This window comes from Haliaeetus albicilla, chromosome 20 (assembly GCF_947461875.1).
Source record: "Haliaeetus albicilla chromosome 20, bHalAlb1.1, whole genome shotgun sequence".
Taxonomy (NCBI): Eukaryota; Metazoa; Chordata; class Aves; order Accipitriformes; family Accipitridae; genus Haliaeetus; species Haliaeetus albicilla.
The window spans coordinates 10,411,439-10,429,204 of record NC_091502.1 but is presented as its reverse complement, the minus strand read 5'-3'; the positions used below and the strand labels follow the sequence as shown (position 1 = coordinate 10,429,204).

The window sequence follows — 17,766 nt, the reverse complement described above, 5'->3', positions numbered from 1 at the left end:
AATCCCTACCTTTCATTGTCCTCCAGGATGCTTCAGGTATTGAGACTTGTCTGTGGTGTCGCAACAAGTTGTTACTGCGTTGATAATATTTGCACAATTGGATGGGCATGCAGGTGATATGAATTGGGCACCTTAGTGCAAAGCAGTCCTGTGGTCATGGAAACTAGTCCTCTTCCATAGCTCTGGTAGGCAGTTATAAGAGCAAGTCTCTCGTTCCTCTCCCACTCTGCTTTCACAAAGCCACATCCATATCAACATTGGCTTGGATGCTTGCCATCAAACAGGTTGTGCCTCTGAAACACTAAGATCAATGTGGGGTTTGTTAAATTTGGGATTGCTAGGCCTTTACGCTGTCAGTGTTGAGGCAGCCTGACGAGAACAGATGGATTGAAGGAGGAAAAGAGGAGTTGTTGCTGAACTGAGTGAGGAAGGGAAAGGAGTGATGGTGTTCCCATAGGAAGATATGGAAAACAGGACATACCTTGGGCACAAATTAAGAAAAGGTCATGGAATCTGCCCCAATTATTTGGTGGGTTACCACAACAATATTTCCCCTTTGGAAGGGAAAAGTGTTTCAGCTTTTTTTTTTTTTTAATACTATAGGCTGTTTTAGTGAAGTGGCTTTTCTTCCCAGTCCCGCTTATTTATCGTGTTGTAGGAATTATTTTAAACTTGGGGGGGAGGGGTGGGGGAGGGTATTTTTCTTCTAGAGTGGGAGGTGAGTGGTGCAGCATGAGCAAGGGAGGGCTCTTGCCCTTGTGTATCTTGAACATCCAATTAACATCATATGCAAACCAAGCTATTCAGGACTAGTTCTAAAGCATAAAAGATGAGATTGTGGTCACGATTCAATCCAAAAACTAACTTAACCAAACAACAACAATGAAACCACAAAACAACAAAAAAACCCCACTGAAAACAACCAACCCACTGAATCTGGACAAAATTTTGGTCTGCCAGTTGTGCTATATCATACAGGTTACCATCTCAAGGATGAGATCAGTTCATAGTACTGAATTATTATGGGTGTATGTGCTGCAAGTATTCTGGAAACTTGTTTTATTTATTTTCTTTTAGAATTTTTTCTGACTATCGCTTTACATTTATGAGGTAAAGGGTAGGACTATAAAAAAAACATACGCCCCATTATTCTAAGTAGAAGGAGATGCTGAAGGAAGAAGACTTTCATTGTTGCATTGTGTTAAGAGTAAGTGTATTATGGCAATGCTGTCAATCGTACTGTCCTAGTTTGTATTCTTGGCTCTGCTTTGCTCTTCTTCATGCTCAGTAATGGTGTTGCAGGAACAGTTTCCAATGGTCTTCATGTGTCTTCTCTCTTTTTCTCTTCCCACATTGTCTTCTCCCCTCTTTCCAATTTTCTGCTATCAAATCTTTGCCAGCATCCTTTTCTGTCTGAGACTGAGCACCTAAAAGAAAGCAAACACCCAGTAGGACCAAGCAGGAAGTGGCAGAAGGAAGGAGAGCACCACGGCACTCACAATTCCCATGCCACTGACTTTTTTTTATACTTGGTTGAGAAAGGGCATCTTGTGCAATTACCACATAAGGATAGTTCCTGGGCCATGCCTGAAAGTGTTTTGTAAGTCTTGCTTACCAGGTGGTATAACTTCATTGACCTTCAAACCATTCTTTCCATGTTTCTTTTGCAGATCTTCCTCACCTTTTTCCTTTTGCTTCATCACGTCAGAGGGGTGTTTGTGTTACTGTATCCGTCCTTGCTATGAATGTCCCTGTCACCAAACTCCATCCTAGCTTTCTTTCTCCTCTACTTATAGAAGCAGTGTCTGATTTTGGTGCTGCTTGGAGTTAGCTTAAGCTACAGAAGGGTGAAGTGAGTCTTAATACAGTCACTTTTACAGTTGTTCACAACCCTTGTTGATAGAAACTCAAATTTGGTAGGATACTTGTGACTCTTCCAAGTTGAAGAGTCAACTGGTAGCTGCTGGTACACAGTCTTTCTGAACAACAGATTTGGGAAAATGTCCCTAAATTTTCCCAAAAATGATTTTTTTTTTTTAAACCGTGTTGCCATTCAGACTTTTCTCTAAAGAAGGTCTTAAACCTGTTTCAACCGAAGCGTGGAGTTTGCAATACTTATTGCAGAAACTTAAGAAAACTCTCTGGTTTCCATGGGTAAATAGATTATTTTTCCCACTTCTCTTCACTCCAGACATTGGTAAAACCAGAGCAATCTACCCTGCACATGTTCTTCTGAGTAGCAAGTGTGTAACCTGAGATTCCAGCAGAGTCATGTATTTGGAGCTGTCCTGGTTTCCTGCCGCTTGGGATGGAGAACATCTCACTGAGCAGCAAACAGCAGGTGAAATAGTAGGCCATGAAGTTTGCAAAAAAAAAAAAACCAAAACCTGCAGTGGGATTTTTAGCCCTCTTGTCTGTAGGTTAAGTATGTTGCTCACTTATTGTGGTCCTGGTGCAGATTGCAGGACTGCAGGCAGCTAACCAGTGGTGCATAACACTTGCTGTAGGATGCTCACAGTTTCACAAATATGGTGCTTCATGACATCATCTAACTGGCTTATTGCATGGGAGGTCATTATTCTTGAATCCTGTCTTAGGGAACAGTGCGTCTGTAAAATTACAGAAGGACATGCAGAAACTCTCATGTACCCTACTCTTGTGTGTCTGTCTCGGAGATCTGTGGAAAAGTTGTCACTTTCATGCCAAAGTAATCCGGATACAGTGATGGGAAAACTGGGCACCACATGGAACAATTTTCTGTTAGATCAGTATGAATTGTGTCTGACCTTCACCAAGTTCCTGGGTAAATAAATTGCATTATGCTCCTCTAGCCTGAAAGCTTTGTCTGGCCTTTGCCCTGACACCTCTGGTGTGCTTGTCTTAACTTTTTTTTTTTGTCAGTTAACAAAATAAACCTGAAAGTCCTTAAATATACATGTTTTCAGGCTGGTGCTTAGTGTGAGGTTGTATTGATCTGAATGGCTTAATTAACTCTGCCAGGTCCAAGCAAATATAACAGGTGTTGGAAAGGTAGGAGAAAGGATAGAGAGCAAGCATCTCTGGTGTAACTCTGTTGACATTGCAGATCTGCCTGTGACCCATTGATAGGATGATGTTTCTTCACCACAAAGTACTGTGTGTTAGGAATTAGTAGGGCTCTAAAGCAAATCTATCTAGACTTCAGTTAATTTTCATGGCAAGTGAATACTTCATCTTTGCCTTTTACCTTGTACCCTCCTTTCATCTAGGCAATGATGTGGAAACCAAGAAGGGAAGGCAAAAGAGCATCAGTCATTCACTTTTGGAAATAGTAATTTTGGGTTTTTTCCACGGAGCTTCTGCAGTAATTAGTCCAGGAGCTAACCAGGCAGCCTTTCTGGATTTTATGCATCCAGTCCTGTAGGATTTATTCTAAACTTGAAGGACTATCGCTACAAAGTGTGATGTCTTATTTAGAACAGACTTCCCTGCAGTACAAGCTGTTGTACGGTTTGTCTGGAAACAGAGCAAGCAGGCCAGAAACATTGCACTGCAGACCATGTAAGCACACACAAGTCACCCAGATGATGATGCTGTTCTCCTGGGTGAACTCATCAGTGGTCAAGTGAAAGTTCATGAGAAGTGTCTAAAAGTGATGCCTTTTTATAATGTATGAAGGGGTGGGGGGAAGTTGCTGTGGGTTGAAGGCTGTTTTCAAGCACAAGACTTCATTTTTAGCTGATATAATCTACTCAGGCCTCTTTTGGATAAAATACGCTTTCCTCAATAAGTAAAGTAAGCTTGTTAAGTATGGAAACATTATGGACAGAGACAACAGTTGGAAGTGTTGTCAAGCATCTGATTAAGTTACTAGAAGTTTACAGTACTCTGGGATATGGAGAGCTTCCTCTGCTTTTTAACTTTGTATTTAGTATTAGAAATAGGATGTACCCAGTGAAGTCTTCATTGGTGACCTGAAGTGACTTATAATTTTGTCCTCAACATCTTTCAAGACTGTAATAGAGCAGAGCTAATAGAAATTGGTAAAAGTAGATTATTGCCATAGTTCTGCATACAAAATATGTCTGTATGCATGTACATCTCCTTTGCTGTATTTTGGGGATCCAGTTTGCTTTAAAAGGTCAGTTACAGAACCATAACCTTTTTCTTTTAAAGGGATCAACAACGAACTGTGGAGATGCTTCTACAATGCTGAGTTTTGGTTTGATGTTATCGTCATCAAACTGTGGGTTATCAGTGAGCAAAAATCTACTGAGGAATTGCAGTGTGTAGGCTGAACTGGATGGTGTTAGAGGTCACTTGCCATGTGAGATTTTACAAGTTTTCTTGAACCCAAATGCAGTCCTATGTGACTGTGTCTTACAGGTATTGTAAGACCCTCTTGATGCTTCCTTGTTTCTGTCTCATATCTGTGATGCTATTTACCACTTTAAAGAGGCAATAATGGACAGAAGTGAAGTGCTAAGTTAGGACTACAGAATTAGAGACTTTCAAAGCACTGTTCTGTGGCTTGGGGGAAGGGCCTTTTATGCCCTCCTGCCCCCCAACTCTGTTGTGATATTAAGCTTTTATTCAGGGCTTTTTGTGTTGCTTAATTGTGTTGTATGTGCTCATGCTCACAGGCTTTTTTAGAGAGTAGAATTCACTAAAATTCAGTGAATTTCTACTTCATGTCTTCCCCTCACTCTCCTAGTGAAATACAGAAACATAAAATGTCAATGTGTGATGGAAATTAGGAGAGGAAAAGATCTTATTACCTGTGACAGTGTGACTGAAGTCAAGTCTTGCTTATTAGCTTCATCAATCAAGTGTGACATTTTGTTCCAAGGCTTTATTCTAAAGAATGCTTGAAGTTTAATACCTCCATCTTGGGCACATAGAAATGGAAATACTGTTCTGTACTGAGATGGGAAATGGAACTCATACAGAACAGGCATCCACTGTTGATCTTTGAGGTGGCTTCTGCCAGTGGCTACATCTGTTTGTGTCAGGCAAAGCCACTTCTGAGCCAACACAAAGTGCTTTTGAACTCCATGGAACTGGGGTTTGATACAACCTGTTCCTGAGAGCCTTTTTGGCAATAGAGCCGTCTCCCAGGATGTGTTCCGAGCTGAAGAGGTCTATGCACTGTTCTTGCTATAACATTCAAAGACCTATAAATGACTACGCTGCAATTGAGATGGTCAAAGATTCTCTGTTTTTACTAGGTTTTTAAATATGTTTTTGAGTTACTTTTATTCCACCTTTGGGCATGAATGTGCAAGTTGGAATATGCAAGTAGGTATGTGTCTACCCCATATAAAGCCTGACAAACAATACCTGCTGAGAATTAGTATGGCTTGACCAAACTGGGGTCCTAGAGTCATTGGGGTTTTATTTGTATTTGGGGGTTTTGTGTGTTGTATTAATACTGGCAGGACTCTTGCAGACTCTTATTCTTGAATTGTAGGTCCCTTAAAATGACTTGTTTATGGTCAAACTGAGTGGTGGAGGCTTTTGGGTGGGAGTAGTGGGGAGAGATGAGGTAAAGGGAGTAATCTTGTTCCATCCACAAGCTAAGCTTTTTTTCATGGGAAACACTGCAAATTATACAGGATTTTAGTGAGACGTTAGTAGGTCTTAAACTAATAAAATAGCAATGACTTAGGAACGCTGTCTGTTATATAGAGTACCTGGGTATCACTCAGAATATCTGAGAACTCCCCATAAGAGTGACTGTGGGGAAAGCAGAGAATCAAAGGCTGGAAGGGACCTCAGAGGGTCTCCAGCCCAACCTCCTGCTCACAGCAGGGTCAGCTCTGAGGTCAGGCTTCTCAGGGCTTCATTCAGTTGGGGCTTGAAACCTCAAAGGATCTCTGGGCAACCTATGCCACTGCCTGACTGTCCTCTTGGGGAAAAATTTTCACCTTGTTTCCAGGCTGAACCTCTCCTGTTTAAGTTTATGCCTGTTGTTTTTCACCTTCCTGCCCTGCACAACTATGAAGAGTCCATCTAAAATTTCTCGATGGCTCCCCATAGGCACTGGAGGTGCTGTTAGGTCATGCCAAAGCTGTCTCTGCCCTGGGCTGAACAAGCCCGCCTCCCCCAGTCATCTCAGTGGCCTCTGCTTAACTCTCTCCAGTTTTTTGGTGTCTTTCTGTGTATTGCTGGGGCCCAAAACTAGACTGTGTCTAAATGTCCAAAGAGTGCTGAGCAGAGGAAGATAATCTCTTCCCTCAATCTACTTACTGGCTCTGCTTGTGTTCATGCAGCCTAGGGTGCTGTCATCTGGCTTTGCATGCTGCTGGCTTGTGGCCAGCTTGCTGTCCTCCAGGGCCTCAAGGGACATTCATAACATATATCAGCTATTCTTCCCCTTTCTAATTCTAGTTATCGCAGATTGGTGTTCAGGATAGAGAAGCATTAATATTCCTATCAGGGAAAACAGAGTAGCAAAACACTTTTGGTGACATAAGGCTCAGGATTGTTGTCCCTCACAAATAAATACAAGTAGGCTTTTGAGGTGAGTGAGGGATAGGTAGCAACCCAGGATGCTACTGGAAAGAGAAGTTGCAACCTGAAATCAACATCATGATGGTAGCTGGTGGTATTCAGCTCAGAAGAACCTCTCTGAAACTGTAGGAACTAAACCTAAAAATAAATGAATGATTTTTTTTTTTTCTCTCCACTCAAGATGACTGATGCAATTACTGCCTTCTACTTCAAACATATGTGTCCTCCCCCCCCCCTTTTTTTTTTTTGTGAGGAAGAAAGTTGGGATGAACTGTAATCTAATGATCCACATGAAGTCCTATATTCAGCCTGCTCATCTTAATTGTTCTGATGATTTGTCTCTTCAGCACAGCTATCATTTCTTTATAATTAGAATATAAACCTTCTAAAAATGTTTGCAATATGCCAGGTGAGTCATTAGCTTGCAAGACAAAAATTAGGAAGAAAGCTCCCTTGGTTTTGTATATTACTCTGCAAATATGGTAATTTGTGTTATTTAACACAATTTTTTCCCTCAGCTGTATCTGTAGCTTTCTTGAAGAGAAACAAAGCAAACTCAGATTCAGATAAAGAGGTGACTTTTAAGGCTTACTGTTGACTTCTTTCGGCCTTCAGCAACTGTTAACCTTTCAGATTGATGCATGTTTTGCTATACTACTTAAAAGATCATAAAGTCACAGGAATTCAAATACTTAATGTTTATTTAAGGAAATATCCATTTATATTTTGAGACAGATCTTGCAATAGTGTTGCTGTTCTATGTGATTGTTGTAGTACTGCTTCTCTTCCAAGAAAAGCTGCAGCTAGTTTTACAAGGGGAAACTCTTGTCTAGTTTAAGATAAACTGGATGAAACAATTGGCAGTGACTGGGTACGTGGGTTTGTTGTTGGAGGGAGGAGGAGGTTGATTTTTGTGGAAGTCGTGTGGTACGGGATACAATCCTGCAAGCTGAGAAACTAAAGCATATGGGAGACCCAAACAGTGTCATTGCTCTGTCACCCTCACTCTAGAGCCTTAGAACATGAGTATCTTCATGCCAAAGAGCAAACTTTAAATGTTGGTCCAAGAGGTTTTCAGTGGTGGATCTGTGGTGTTGGTGTGAGCTACTTCTAGGGAATTAATGAAAGATAGTTAATGAAATCAAACCTACTTTTCTTTAGGCTTACTCCAGCTGCATAACTTAAAATCAGAAAAGGCTGAAAAGCTGCCTGCAAAAGGAGAAGAGGGGAAGTATCTTGCAGGTTCCTTACTGAGAAAATGTGAGTGTCTATAGCTTAAAGCTGGAACATTTTCTTAGGCTGCAGAAAAACACAGCAGCAAGTTCACATGAGTGAAACCATGTAAAAGTGCAAACTTGGATTCTCAGAGTGGTGGGAGGGTGTTGCAGCCAACAGGCTGCTCCCCACTGGGTACCTGCTGGCTCTGGGTGTCCTGCTGGAAGTCTGGCACTTTCTGACAAAAGTAGTATTTCAGAAGTGCAGGAAGTTGAGTCTTCAGAAACTTGTATTTCAGTCTCCCCAAATCCATAACTGCTGTCAAACTGCTCAACTAAATAGTATAATTGTTGTCTTCTTTCTTTCAACAAGCTCACAAATATTCATTACCCTGATCATCTGTCACTTGTAGAAATATTTTTCTCATATGTGTCTTCCTTTCCCACAAGTGGACCTTGAAAGCCTTCCTGATCTGCAGACATCCAACTTGCTGAGGAAACTCTTTCCTTAAGGAAACAGGAGGCTGTAAGTCAAGTCCCTCTCCCTGACCACAAATGCTTTTTCTCTAAGCACACCTAATGGCAATTGACTGAAACTTTTCAGGCAAACTCTGAAGTAGTGCAAATGTTGTCCAAAGCTATAGCTGCTCTTCTTGTTCACTGAGACGCTGTAACAAATTTATTGGAAGTAGAATAGAGTACTAGTTTATTTTGTATGGGATTCTATTTCTTTTTTTTACTTAAAAGAAATCTACTACATTTTGAGAGGAAAAGTTGTTGGCAGAAATTGTTGGCTCTACAGGTTTATGAATAGTTGAATTTACTCAGCTGTGAATTGTGGTAACAATCTTTTTAAAGAATTTAAATACTGTTTTCGTCACAGAAAATCTTTACTGAACTCCCCTAGAGGATCACTCATGGAGGTGTATGTAAATGATGAATGCTGCCCTCCCGTCCTGCTTGTCTAAAGATGACTGTAAATTCTCGCCTTCTGATTTGGCTTCCCAGTCTAGTCTGGATGTCAATAGCTTAATGCCATGTGTATGTGTGTGTCCATGTAAGTGATATGTTGCAAGAATCACAGACCATGGCATGAATTTCTATCCTTGTACTTAGCAGATGACAGCACTTAAAAAGCCTGTCTGCCAGACATTAAAGTAAACTTTTTACCTTAAGAACCAAGACAGCAGCATAGACTCTCTGTACTTTTGTTTGTGCTGGAAGTCTTGCCTCTAGGTCTCAAACTTTCTTGGTAGAGTCAGGTGGAATTTTCTTGCTTTGTGCTCCAGTGGAGGAAACTGCTTTTGAGGCCATAGCCTTTCTATGGACCTGGTTATTGGCTGGGCCTATGCTGTAGGGGACTAGCTGTTGAAGCCTGCAGGGTGAACTTGTCCTTTCCAAGCTGGAGGGTTTTGATGGTGACTTCTGTGGCATCAGGACTTCAGCTGTAAAGTTGCATTCTAGTGACTCCCCCCACCCTCTTTTAATTAAAAGGAGAGAACAAGAGAATTATTCTTGTAATTCCAAGGATGGGCTTTTAAAGACATCCCAAACTGGCGCTTTGTAACCACTTGTCATGCTTGTTGTATCATTTAGTTATGCTTTTCCTTTGCAACTAACAACCTTCCTTTGAGTTTAGCTTTCTGGGTGGAAGGCAGGGGTTTATGAACAGCAATGTTGACTACTTAAAATATAGTTTATGAAACAGTTTAATTTTTAATGAGCATTCAAAACAAATTTATAATTGGATGTAGCTGGTAACTGTTTTTGAAGGGAGAGTGTCTTGAAGCTCCTACCATGCCACATTTGGATGAACCAATTCTGGAGTTTAGGCAAGTGGAATTTCTCTTCCCTTTAAAGCAGTAGTGAAGAAGCAGCATAATTTTCAACAAGGACCTTGATCAGAATCAAGAAGGAGCTGACCTCAGAGGCTGAGGCCAGCACACACTTTTAGAGGGAGTTGATTTGACAGCTCCTGGCACTTCTGGTGTGTTCCTTACACTGCTGCCCTTATGGGTCAAATATTGTGGTGAAGCTTCCTTTGTTCAAGTTGATGCTAAAAAGCTGAGACTCAGCTGTGAGAATCTTTCACAAACTGTATCTTTTAAACAGCAAATTATTAGACTGGAGAAGGGGAGTAGGTTACATCCCCTCCAGTTTTTGCTTATCTTCTGTGCTCCCTGTGCTTGCTGTTGTCAAAGACCTATCAAAAGCTGTAGCAGGAAGTGTTAGGAGCCTGCCTATTGTGTTCATTAATGAACCAGAGTTTGATGTTAGCATCACTCTGCCCTTGCAAGCAGGTGTCACTGCAGCCAGCACCAATTACAGCTGTATTCAGGGGACAGCAACATGATTCAGCCAGTCAAAAACAATATAAATGAATGAAGCTTTCACAGTTTAGGGATTATATATTTTTAGAAAGCTGTATGTGATGTAATCCAACAAGATAGCTGCATTTTTCTCAACTTAAATGCTTGTTCTGTTCCTGTCAGCAGGCAACAGCATAATGTGAAACTTGCAAGTTACAAAAAGGAAAGAATATGAGAAGAAGGTAGAGTAAGAAGATTTTTAACCCATCAGTGCTGATAGGTCCTGCAAAAGAAAATGCATTTGAGGTCCTCTAGATTTATAACTTTGACAAAAGAGGCTAGATTTTTTTGAAGGCCTTCAGGTACTTTCCAGCATGCTGCATGCAGTGCTAATGAAACATGGCCTCTTAAATGATTTCTTAACAGCACAGCTTTCGTTCAGGCCTTTGTGTGTGGTTTGTACCAGTACAGAGCTTGAAAGGGTGGTCTTGCTCCCTTTAAGTCTTGGATTAAACTGTCCCAATAGCAGATGTGTTGCAGTACCCTGTTTTCTGGCAGCAAGTAAAGATATCTTATTGCCTTTTACAGGATATAAAATACAGTAAGCTGAGAAGTCTGCATCTCTTAGTCAAATATCGCTTGTATGTGAATACTTCATTGTAGAAACCTGAAGTAAAGAGGGTGGTGACTGGGGAGAGTCTGCAGCACATGGGCAGGGTTGTATTTATGATGTTCCTGAATTTTTCCTGTTCCTCTCCTCTACTGGAACTAAATGGTAATAGTAATAAAAATTAACTGTAGGACACCAGATTTCAGAATGGATGGGCAACCTGGTCAACTGTATCTATTTTTAAGACACCTTATGTATCATTTAATAAAGTTGGTCACCCGGAAAACTGATTACCTGACATCTCTTATAGTGAATTAAATCAGGACCCAGTAGCAGCTCTTTGCTTACATGCTATTTTTACCCAAGGTCTCCAAATGCTGTTGCAAATTCTGGGGAACAGAGGGCTTTTAACAGCAGAGTGAGCCGAGTGTCTCTTGAAACTGCGACTTGGAAGCTGCTGTGAGCCAGACAGGTGTTTGAAGAACATGAGAAGTGTTTGAAGTTCTCCAGATTTTTCTTTGAGCTTTCTTGCTTATTTCGGTACTCTTATTCAAATTCTTTACTCCTTTTCTGAGAAGAGACATGGATAGTGTAGTCTGGTCAAAGTATATGCTCAGGCTGAAGAGTGTAGACAAATTACAATTTTTCACTTTGTTTTTATTGATGTGAGTTTTCTTAACATATTTCCCATGTATTTCCATAGATGTTTGTTTTAAGAGTAATTTAGAAAACTGAAGTACCACTTCTTTTTTTTATTTTTTTTTTTTCCTGTTAGTAAAGACATCTCAATTCTATTTCTACAGCACTGATATCACCTGCAAAGAAGAGGTCATCAGTGATCAATAGATTACGGTTCTAGCAGCACAAACCAAACAGTCACCATGAAACACTTCCTAAGGTAACGGTTCTGTACTTTTTCAAAAATGTTAAATTATTTTAATTACTTCTATGCTGCAGTGAGTGAAGTGTTTTAGCTGTTACCAGTGGTACAGAAGGTGTAAACTAGTTTATACTAGATTGCTTTCTGTTCACCTAGATTTCGCTATTTAATTAAAGTTATTTTAATTTAAAATTTCTTTTCCAGTTCTTTATAGAAGCAAAGAATGTGGGAACTGTCTTGTGGGATTGGAGCAGTGATGTATCAAATCGGTAGTGCCTAATATATCGGGGAAAATAGGAGAAACAGTAACACAACAAGAATCTTGGGTTTTTTCTTTCCCATTCTTGTCTGCTGTCTGGATTTTTGGAGTGTTATTTGTGAAAGCGGAGAAGAGGAGAGGCTTGGTGAAGATGTGCAAATGTTTTTGAAGCTGATTGTGTTCAGTCTGGGGAGAAATGTCTGTTACTTGCTCCTACGTATGACTTGCAGCTGTTTCTCTATAAACTAGGGGTAGAATGGGGAACTTGCAGACACCAGCTGTAAGTACAGAAAGCCCATGTTGTCTTTGTTCTGTAGTCAGTGGAGAGAATTGAGCATTCCTAGAAACTAATACAGATCAAGAGCTTAATTTGTGTGTAAACCAAAGAAATCATATTTTCTCTTGATGGGAAAAACCTTTTCAAGAGAGCTGAAACGTGCTTCTGTATAGAGCATCTGTCACTATATTTTTCTCTCTTTTTCGACTGTTTATAGCAAAGAATCTTATACGCTATGGATATCGGCATCATTACCTCTAGGCTAATAATCTGTAATAATTTTGCTGCCAAGCCAGCCTTGGCTTAAGCGTTTCTGTGGAGTGTTTGGGTCAGTTTCCTCAAGTATCTTGAGCTAGCTGCAAAAGGACTCTGTAAGCAGGATATACGCAGGTTAAAAGTATAGAGTGATTATTTATTTGCCAACACCCATAAAAGACAGCTAAGACTTAATGAGCCATTAGGCTAAGTGTCACTGTGCTCACCACCCTGACGGGCACCAGTCAGGAGGGAAAGGATTGGCCCCTGCAGTTCTGTCCCAGATCCTAGATGGTCCCAAGTCTTTCACCAACTCCATTGATTCTTGTCCAGTGACCTGATGGCTGACAACTAGCCTGGCTAATGTCCCTGCAGTGCTTTTTCCCTTTACAATTTTATGATGTCCCATGTTGGAGCCTTCCTTGGATGCTGCTAATGATTTTCATCTTGGCAGTCCTACCTCTAATTTTTACCTTTCTTGCTCCATACAGACTTGCTCAGCAGCCTGGCCCAAGGTCACAAATTGGTGCCATATGGGATCTAGGCTGTGAATCCTGCATAAATTGGACTCTACCATCCTGTGGGAGGGGTGGGAGCCTCTAGCTGGGTTCACAGAGGGTGTTACAGCTTGCCCTCATAATGGCCTGGTATCTTTTGAGCATAATGTAATTTTGCTCCTTCCTGATTGAGAAGCTGAGCTGCTGACAACTTCTAAGCTGCCAGCTCTTCCCTGACTACAGTAAATACTTTGCTTCTCCCTTTAAACTGCCGGTTCTGCCCTCCTTTGGCTGTCCTGGCCCCTTGGTGGTTTTTCCATGTTGGAGAAAACGCTGTTTTGAATGTATGGGTTCCTGAGGCTGTCTTGAAGAAACTACTTCCTACTTCTTTTCATGGTATTTCTAAAGTCAGTGAATCCTAAAAGATTTGAGAAGTCTTAATGGCATTAGCTTCTCTTAAGTAGCCAAGGTAGATCTTCTGAAAAACAATTGCTTATCTAAGTAACACAGTCTAGGATTTTGTTATAGAAAGTCCAACATTCCAAATGCTGAACAGAAAGTTGCATTGGGGGGTCAATACAGAGCACCTCAAATAGGAAAACACTGTTGAAATAGGAAGCTATTCTGTTTACTTACAAGCATCTGGATTTTCTTATTTTATGTTAATCCTTTGACATGAACTGGTATGAGTACTATACTCCTCATATTTTGTAAATATAGAAGAAATATGGGGTGATTAAGAAATAAACTGGGGTCATCCTCCAAGAAAAGCACTTACTGGGGATAGCAAGTTCTGTTGTATGTGTTGTGGTTGCAGTTTTGTGTGATAGGGAATAAGGCAGTGAAATTTGGAGGTGCAGAGAGATATACGTGCAAGACAAGGATATTAAGTCTTCCAGCTTGGAAATCAGCTGGAAAATAAACAAGTTAACGTATAACGTGTCCCCTAGTGTTTGTCCATTAACAATAGCAGCAGTGACCCAGGAGCTTGCTAAAAGCATCCTTAACTGTTTGTGAAGATTAAATGCAGGGCTGAGTGTGGTGTACTGATGGCAACAACTGCTCAGTGGCACAGTGTTTTCCTTGTTGCACAACATGGAGTATACATCGGATTAGCTGATGCTGATGGCATAGATTATCTCTGTGTTTAAATCCAAAGAGTTAAGTCCATAGGAACTGCAAGTCATCTTGTTGACTGCAACACAGAAAATGCCATAAAACAGATGGAGAGAGGAGCCAGTACAGTTACATCTGTAAAGTTAAGATAATCTTAACTGCTCTCTCTGAATAGTGACTGTAGTTTACCTGCAGCAACTTCATGCAGCAGGTATTCACCTGGAGACCCAAGGAGGACTTTCAACAGTGGCTTTCAAATCCAGCTTGTTGTAAGAGAAGATTCTCACCTGTAGGCAGACTTGCCACTTGGGTCTGAGTTAGGTTTGTGTATTGGAGGCATGCTGTAGTCTCTGCTGCTACTATCAAAGGGCGTGCTGCATCAGGGTTCTCTGATTGCTACTGAAGTTTGTCTTCTAAACAAAACACTGTAGATGTGAGTACAGATAATGAGGAGCTAGTGTAATTTGCATGCTGCTTTTGCTGTGCTTACTACTCATCTGTTGGACCATTGACATGGCTTTTTATAATCAGCTTGACATCTCCTGTCTCTCATTTGACACAGTCTATTTTGTATTTAATATCAGTGAACTGTCTTTTTTCCACCAGACTTCTCCATTTAAGAAGCCCTGTTTAGTCTTCAACTATTCTGTGATTCTGTGGTTAATGAGGTTGAAAGACAGGTCTGGAAATCATCAAGTCCAATCCCCTTGCTCAAAGCAGGGTCAGCTACAGCAGGTTGTTCAGGGCTGTGTCCAGTCATGTTTTGAGCATCTCCAAGGATGGAGACTCTGCAGCCTCTCTGAACAACCTGTTCCGATTGTTTGATGACCCTTACAATGTAAAAACAGTAACAAAACAAAAATTAAAAAAACACCCTTAGATTTAAATGCAGTCCCTGCATTTTTGTCTGTGCCTATTGCCTCTTGTCCTGTCAGTAGGCAGCACCAAGAAGCGTCTGGCTCTGTCATCTTTACTACCACCATCAGGTGTTTATGCACATAGATAAGATCCCCCTGAGCCCCTAGCTCTCAGTCTGTCCTTCTACAACGCATGCTCCCAGTCCCTTAATCACCTTCATGGTCCATTGTTGGACTCTATCCAGTATGTCCATGTCTCTCTAGTACTGGGGAGCCTAGCCCTGAACATAGGACTCCAGATGTGCCTCACTGGGGCTGAGTATAGAGTACAATCTGCATGATCCACAAATATATGGAGCTTTAAGGGCCTCACATGAAAGGCAATGGAAAAGGTAAAACTTTGAACGTTGACTGCTCTTCCACAATTGAAGCAATTGCTTAGTTTTATACAAGTAACACTGGTACATCCTCAAGTTTAAAGGAAGTAAAAAGATGTTTGCTTCATGCCATTGACAACACTGGCTAAACTGTATTTTACGTGAGGGTGACGAAATTTGTTCCTACTGATATTTAGAACAATAGACAAGTATGCAATATCCCTTTAAAAACTTATGGCATAATGTTTTATTGCTTTTGACATGGGTGTTTACTTGAGATGCGAGGTGGGTGGTTTAGTTTTGGGGGAGATTTTTTGTTTGTTTGTGTATGGTTTTTCTCTAAGATGTACTCTGAAAGGTAGTCTTTACCTGTTGAGAAATGGCTTGACCCTGAAGTTACCCATCTTCGCTGACAGTCACCATTTGGGCTCTAACTGGAAAGTGAAATTGTCATTGTAAAAGTAACTTAAAAATGCGTCTCACAGTACATTTCTAACACAAAGTTCAGCCATTGAATGAGACAATTAAAAAGATACGAGAAGATACATGTTGTGGTGCCATGCAGTAATTCTGCTTTTAATAAACTGAAGTCCTACAGTATTTGAACAATTGCAAAACTTCAAAATAAGTTCTAAACTGAATTAGTTGCTTGTGCAGTCTTATTTCTCAATCTGAATTGCTTCCTCTATCCCTGCCTTTCCCAGGACTGTATAACACATCTGAATAGTGAAGAAAGGGGCTATCTTGCACAAACAGCAGCTGGTGTGACATCTACATCTCTTGTAAGAATATAATTTTTAGACTGGGGGATCCTTAATTAACAGAAGTTCATCTCTGGCTTTTCATCTGCCTGCTTTCAACAGCTGGTGCTTTCCAGTAGAAGGAGAAGGTTGGTTTTTTTTAGCAGTCTAATACTTGGAATAACTGTAAATCCCTACATTTAGGGGAGTGCTGTTGGCCAGTAAACTACAGGACTCTTATGCTCATATCTGTAATCCAAGGCGATGTCTAAATGAAAATAGCTGTTCCAGGTTTCTTTTTTTCTCAGCTTGCTCTGATATGAATTATTCCTAAAGTCTGAAATATTACTTATGAAGTAACAAAACTGTTTCTCCGTGAAATATTTTATCTTTCAGTGCTTTCTTTTGTTGTAAAGGGGTTTTGAAGAGTCTGTCAGTGACAATTCCACTTTGACTAACTTACCTTAAACATCTGAAATAATAATAACTTGGAGAACCAACTGTAGCAGACACTTAGGTTTTTTCAACAAATCCTGGAAACTTGACACCTTCTCTTGATCTACTGCAAAACAGTCTATAAGCACTAGCAGATTTTCAGCATAAGTTCTGTTTTACTGGAATCACATCAGATAGACTGAAAATCAAGTCAGCAAAAAGTAAGAGCAGGTAAAGTGTGGAAAGCTGCTGTTAGAAACTACTCTTATGTCTTCCTTAGTTGCCACAGTGACTTGCTTTCATGTCTAAATGGAGAGATAAGGTGGATTTCAGTTGTCAAGTCTGCAGAGATGCAGAATGAAAAAAATGTCTTGTGTTTGAAAGGAGCTAATAGCAGGTTTGCCTATGGCAGAAAGGGTGATTGGTACCTTACTACTTAGTTGACCTTGTATACACACTGTAAGTTTCACAAAAAAACCCAAAGATAGTCAAGTTAATCAGCTCCTAACAGAGTAGTATCACTTGCTTACTCACCCATTTGGACAGCTGATCATCCATAACTAGTATGACCTTGACTTCTCAAGCCATAATCGGAATTCTCAGGAAGGAAATACTGATGTGTAACACTTTCTTCTCTGAGCTGAGTATGTCCTTCAGGAAAAATAGTTGAGTAAAAATCTTTCCTATCCATAGGAACTAAAACAGGACGCACAGGAAAGAAAATTATGTGTAAGTAGATAGTGACCTTTATTTTATTCTTTTAAACTAGTGGGTTTGGGGGTTTTTTGTTGTTGGTTTTTGAGGTTTGCTTGCTTCCCCACCCCCCGCCCCAATTTTAAGTCCAGTCACTAGCATTGGGTATCTCGTTGAATTTTTTATTTTACCCAAAGTATTTGTTCTGTTAGTTACTAGCTCTGAAAATACTAAGGTTCTGAAATTACCAGGGGAGGGAATAAGCACCATCAATTTTTAGTTTCAAAAATGTTGCACAATAATTAATTTCTACTTCCCTTCAAGTCAGTGAAATACCACATTGCATTATACATACACCTTGCTACTTAGGCGAACATACCTCACACAGGAAAGAGCTTCACAGAAATATTAGACAACTTTGGAAAACTTTGCTCAATTTTGCTTCTGTCTCCTTATCAGGAAGAAGGCTGTCTAGACCCAGTCACCTTTAAATAAGGAGCCAGATTTCATGAAAATGTGATGTCATACTGTCGTTGGAGAGATATGTAAATTCTAATGATGCTCATGTGTGCCATTCCCATCACACTGACCCGACATCAGTTGGGCTAGTTGAGGGCAAACCTTGTGACTGCTTGTTGAGAACCAATTCTGTCCTTCCCTTTGCAATGTCATGGTGTGAAGCAACATGCTCGGTTCTTTCTGCTTCTTGCTGTTGTATGCTTTCTTACCCCAGGCAGAGCAGCATGTGTTGTGGG

At 40.5% G+C, this 17,766-nt stretch overlaps 1 protein-coding gene across 6 annotated transcripts in view; it reads left to right on the top strand.

The window, feature by feature from the left end:
- Window positions 1–17,766, top strand: part of ELMOD1 (ELMO domain containing 1) — a 61,154-nt gene that overhangs the window by 15,317 nt on the left and 28,071 nt on the right. For 5 of the 6 annotated variants that reach the window (XM_069808258.1, XM_069808263.1, XM_069808261.1 and 2 more), the window contains one exon: window positions 11,429–11,523. In XM_069808258.1, the coding sequence (XP_069664359.1) occupies window positions 11,507–11,523 (17 nt within the window). In that variant the 5' untranslated portion in view covers window positions 11,429–11,506. Of the gene's footprint in view, window positions 1–11,422; window positions 11,524–17,766 lie in introns of those variants that run through there. The other variant, XM_069808262.1, reaches the window with a different exon arrangement.